Genomic DNA, 3771 nt, shown 5'->3' on the forward strand with positions numbered 1-3771 from the left:
GGTCATCATCACCAAAACCAAGGACGACATCCTGTGGTTCCCAAAACGAAGTCCCTACTGGAACAACTACTGCCTTACGATTTTCTTCTACTACTTGCTGTTGCCTACCAAGCATGATCACATGTTGTTCAAGGATGTATTTGAACTACTTCGGATCCACTGGCTCCATGTTTGGCCAGATCCTACTGTTACAGAGAAGACCCACAAGCAGACAAAGCAGTAAAGCTTAAATATTTGATGACTTAAGCAGGTCTTCAGAAGCATCCATGAGTAAAAAAAAAACTCAAGACCCTGTATGTTCCCAGTCAGCACATCTGGTGATGGTCCAGTTGTTGGGATGGCCTGGTTAGCTTTTTCTCTGATAGCTAGAACTTTATCAGTGAAGAAGCTCATGAAGTCTTCACCATTAAGGGAAGAAGGGATATGTGGATCTAAAACACTTTGACTCTTAGTTAATTTGGCCACAATGCTGAAAAGAAACCTAGGGTTGTTCTTATTTTCCTCAATTAAAAAAGAAAAATAAGCTGTTCTAGCCTTAAAGATGGCCTTTTTGTAAACTAATAGACAGTCTTTCCAGGCTACATGATAGCTGTCTATTTTACAACAATGCCATTTCCTTTCTAGTCTGCGCGCTTTCTGCTTGAGGGTCCTGATATGTGAATTATACCAGGGGGCACACCTCCTCTGATTTACTATTTTCTTTTTCAGGGGGGCAACAGAATCAAGCGTGATTCTCAGTGAGGTTGCTGCACCTTCGGCAATAGAGTCGACCTCAGCAGGGCTAAGATTATAATGATTGATCCCTGGAGAAGCACACGGTGGTCCTGGGATTAGCACAGGGATCACTTCCTTAAACTTAGCTACAGCATTATCTGAAAGACATCTGCTATAGTAAGACTGTGCTCTGAGCATAGAAGAATCCTTAATCATAAATGTAAAAGTGATGATCTGACAGGAGGGGCTTCTGAGGTAACACTGACACATGTTCTACCTCAACACCATAAGTCAGAACTAGATCAAGGGTGTGGTTGAAGCTATGAGTTGGTTGGTTTATCTGCTGGAGGAAACCAACTGACTCAAGTAATGAAATGAAGCCATTTCTAAAGCTGTCATTTAAAACATCTACAATCTGGTGGTTTACTTTGAGTTTTATTGTTTCTACATCAAAGATCCAAACATAGAATATAAACAATGATTATACTGTAAAATAAAACTGATGAAGACAGTTGTGGAGGTCAGGATGTAGAAGAGGAGGAGGAGGAGGGCTTTGGGAGCTCTGGAATTGTTGTTTACTTTTTCCAGAACTTCATCTTTTTCCAGATCCATCTCCAGAAGCATTTTTTCTTCTGCTTCTTTGATACTTGAAGCTGCAGAAAAGAGAGATTGTGTTTTAGATTTCACTGACCATCATCTGACATTTTCTGGAAGAGGAACAAAGGCGAAAGCGTCTCACCTCAAGTTGGAGGATTGCTTCAGAGAGCCTCTGGAGCTCCTCTTTGGTCTTCTCCTCCTCATGTTCCCTCAAGCTTTGGCTCTCCTGGACCTTGTGCTCCAGCTCTTCCTTCATCTGGACTCATTTCTCAGCTGTGTTCTCCCACCGCTGAAAAACATCAGCCAGCATCTTGTTAAAGTTGTGTTCTTTAGCCAACAGCTGCTGCTTCATTGACTCTTCTTTTTCCAAGACCTTCTCATCATATTTTTGTTGCTCTTCATCCAGCAGTTTCTTGAACTTTTCTTCTTGTAGAAAGAGCTGCTTCCTCAATGCCTCTTTCTCTTCATCAAACCTTTGTGTTTCTTCCTCCAGCTTCCTCTCAAATTCCTCCTCGATCACAAGGAGCTTGTGATTCAGGCCTTCCTCCTGCTCCATCAGCTCTCTCCTGTGTGTCTCCTCTTTCTCCTGCTGCTGACTGTGGAGGGTTTCCTCCAGAGAAGCACATTTGAGTTTGCTCTCCTTCAGAGCAGCTTGTGTGCTGTTCAGCAGGGTCAGGGTCTCCACAAGGGCCACAGTTCTCATCTGTCTCCTCTTCACAGCCCTGCTGAGCTGCTCCTCCTTCTCAGCCAGGGCTTCTCTGAGCAGCTGGACCTCTTCCCTCCTAGTTTCCATGAGTGATTTTAGTGGTTCTTGCTCTGCCTTCAGCAGCTGGGTTCCTCTCTGTGCCATTGATGCGTCTGCTGGTCACCAGTGTGGTACAAGAGTGTTGAGCTCTTCAGGTGTGTGCTGAAAGAGGTAGAGCTGATGTGTTTGATATCCCAGTTCAGCTTTAATCTCTTCAGTGATCTGACATGAAAGAACAATTTTGACATCAATGACATAAAGGAGATCAAAGACTAAAATGACAACTTAAGATCAAAGACAATGATGACAACTTAATCAATCAATCTTTATTTATATAGCGTCTTATACAATCAAAATTGTTTCAAGGCGCTTTCCAGAATCCCAGGGCCTGACCCCAGACAAGCAACAGTGGCAAGGAAAAACTCCCCTTTAACAGGAAGAAACCTTGAGCAGGACCAGGCTCATGTAGGGGGACCCTCCTGCTGATGGCCGGCTGGGTAAGGAGAGAGGAGAAGGGGGAGGACAGGTAGAGGATAGGATAGGTAGGAGAGGAGAGGAGAGGGGTAGAGGAGAGGAGAAGTAGAGTGAAGGGGAGGTAGAGGAGAGGAGAGGAGAGGAAAGGAGAAGGAGGGGGAGAGGAGAGGAGAGGAAAGGAGAGGAGAGGAGAGGAGAGGAGAGGAAAGGAGAAGGAGGGGGAGAGGAGAGGAGAGGAGAGGGAGAGGCACAGAGCACAGAAACACACACAAAAAATATGATGCACAATCACTTCAGCGGGGCCGGAGGTCATTATGCAGCTCCGAGGGTGGCGATACCTGTAAATAAACAGGGGGGGGGGAGAAGCAGAAAAACTACATAAGAATCAGCATAACTAGTCTGCTTGATGAGGAGAGGAGAGGAGAGGAGAGGAGAGGAGAGGAAACCATGACCCAGTGGAGTGACAGAGGCCTGTCAGGTGATCATGTTTCCGGACCCCGGCAGCCTTGGCCTATAACAGCATAACTAAGATGTGACCTAACGATTAGACGACCCCCTAAGTATGATAATTTGTCTGTCTATGATAGTAACTGGAACTACTGAATTAGTAACAATAAGCTTTTTCAAAGAGGTAGGTTTTGAGTCTGATCTTAAAAGTAGCGATGGAGTCAGCCTCCCGTACCTGGACAGGGAGCTGGTTCCATAGCAGGGGGGACTCGTAGCTAAATGCTCGGCCCCCCATTCTACTCCTGGAAACTCTGGGAACCACAAGTAGACCAGCATTCTGAGAGCGGAGCGGTCTATTGGGCTGATAAGGTATCACTAGCTCCTCCAGGTAGGATGGAGCTAGGCCTCTGAGGACCTTGTAGGTCAAAAGAAGGGTTTTAAAAATTATTCTAAATTTGACGGGCAGCCAATGAAGCGACGCCAGTACAGGAGTAATGTAATCTCTTTTGTCAATACCTGTCAGAACTCTGGCTGCAGCATTTTGGATCAACTGGAGGCTTCTTAAAGAGTTGTTTGGACACCCTAATAATAAAGAGTTACAGTAGTCCAGCCTGGAAGTAACAAATGCATGGACTAACTTTTCAGCATCATGCCGCGTCAGCAGTTTCCTGATCTTTGTGATGTTCCTCAAGTGAAAACATCACTTCTAGAGACTAATTTAATGTGTGAGTTGAAGGAGAGATTTTGATCAAAAGTTACTCCTAGATTCCTCACAGAGAGACTAGATGTTAATG

At 45.0% G+C, this 3771-nt stretch overlaps 1 protein-coding gene across 1 annotated transcript; it reads right to left on the reverse strand.

Moving 5' to 3' along the window:
- Positions 1–1130: 1130 nt before the first annotated feature.
- On the reverse strand, positions 1131–2344 carry LOC130530258 (trichohyalin-like). Its single transcript, XM_057041286.1, has 2 exons — positions 1454–2344; positions 1131–1367 (listed from the first exon to the last, which is right to left on the reverse strand). The coding sequence occupies exon 1, from the start codon at positions 2159–2161 to the stop codon at positions 1574–1576; it is 588 nt and encodes a 195-aa protein (XP_056897266.1). The 5' UTR covers positions 2162–2344; the 3' UTR covers positions 1131–1367; positions 1454–1573.
- Positions 2345–3771: the final 1427 nt, after the last annotated feature.

The sequence above is a fragment of the Takifugu flavidus genome, chromosome 8 (genome assembly GCF_003711565.1).
Source record: "Takifugu flavidus isolate HTHZ2018 chromosome 8, ASM371156v2, whole genome shotgun sequence".
Lineage (NCBI taxonomy): Eukaryota > Metazoa > Chordata > Actinopteri > Tetraodontiformes > Tetraodontidae > Takifugu > Takifugu flavidus.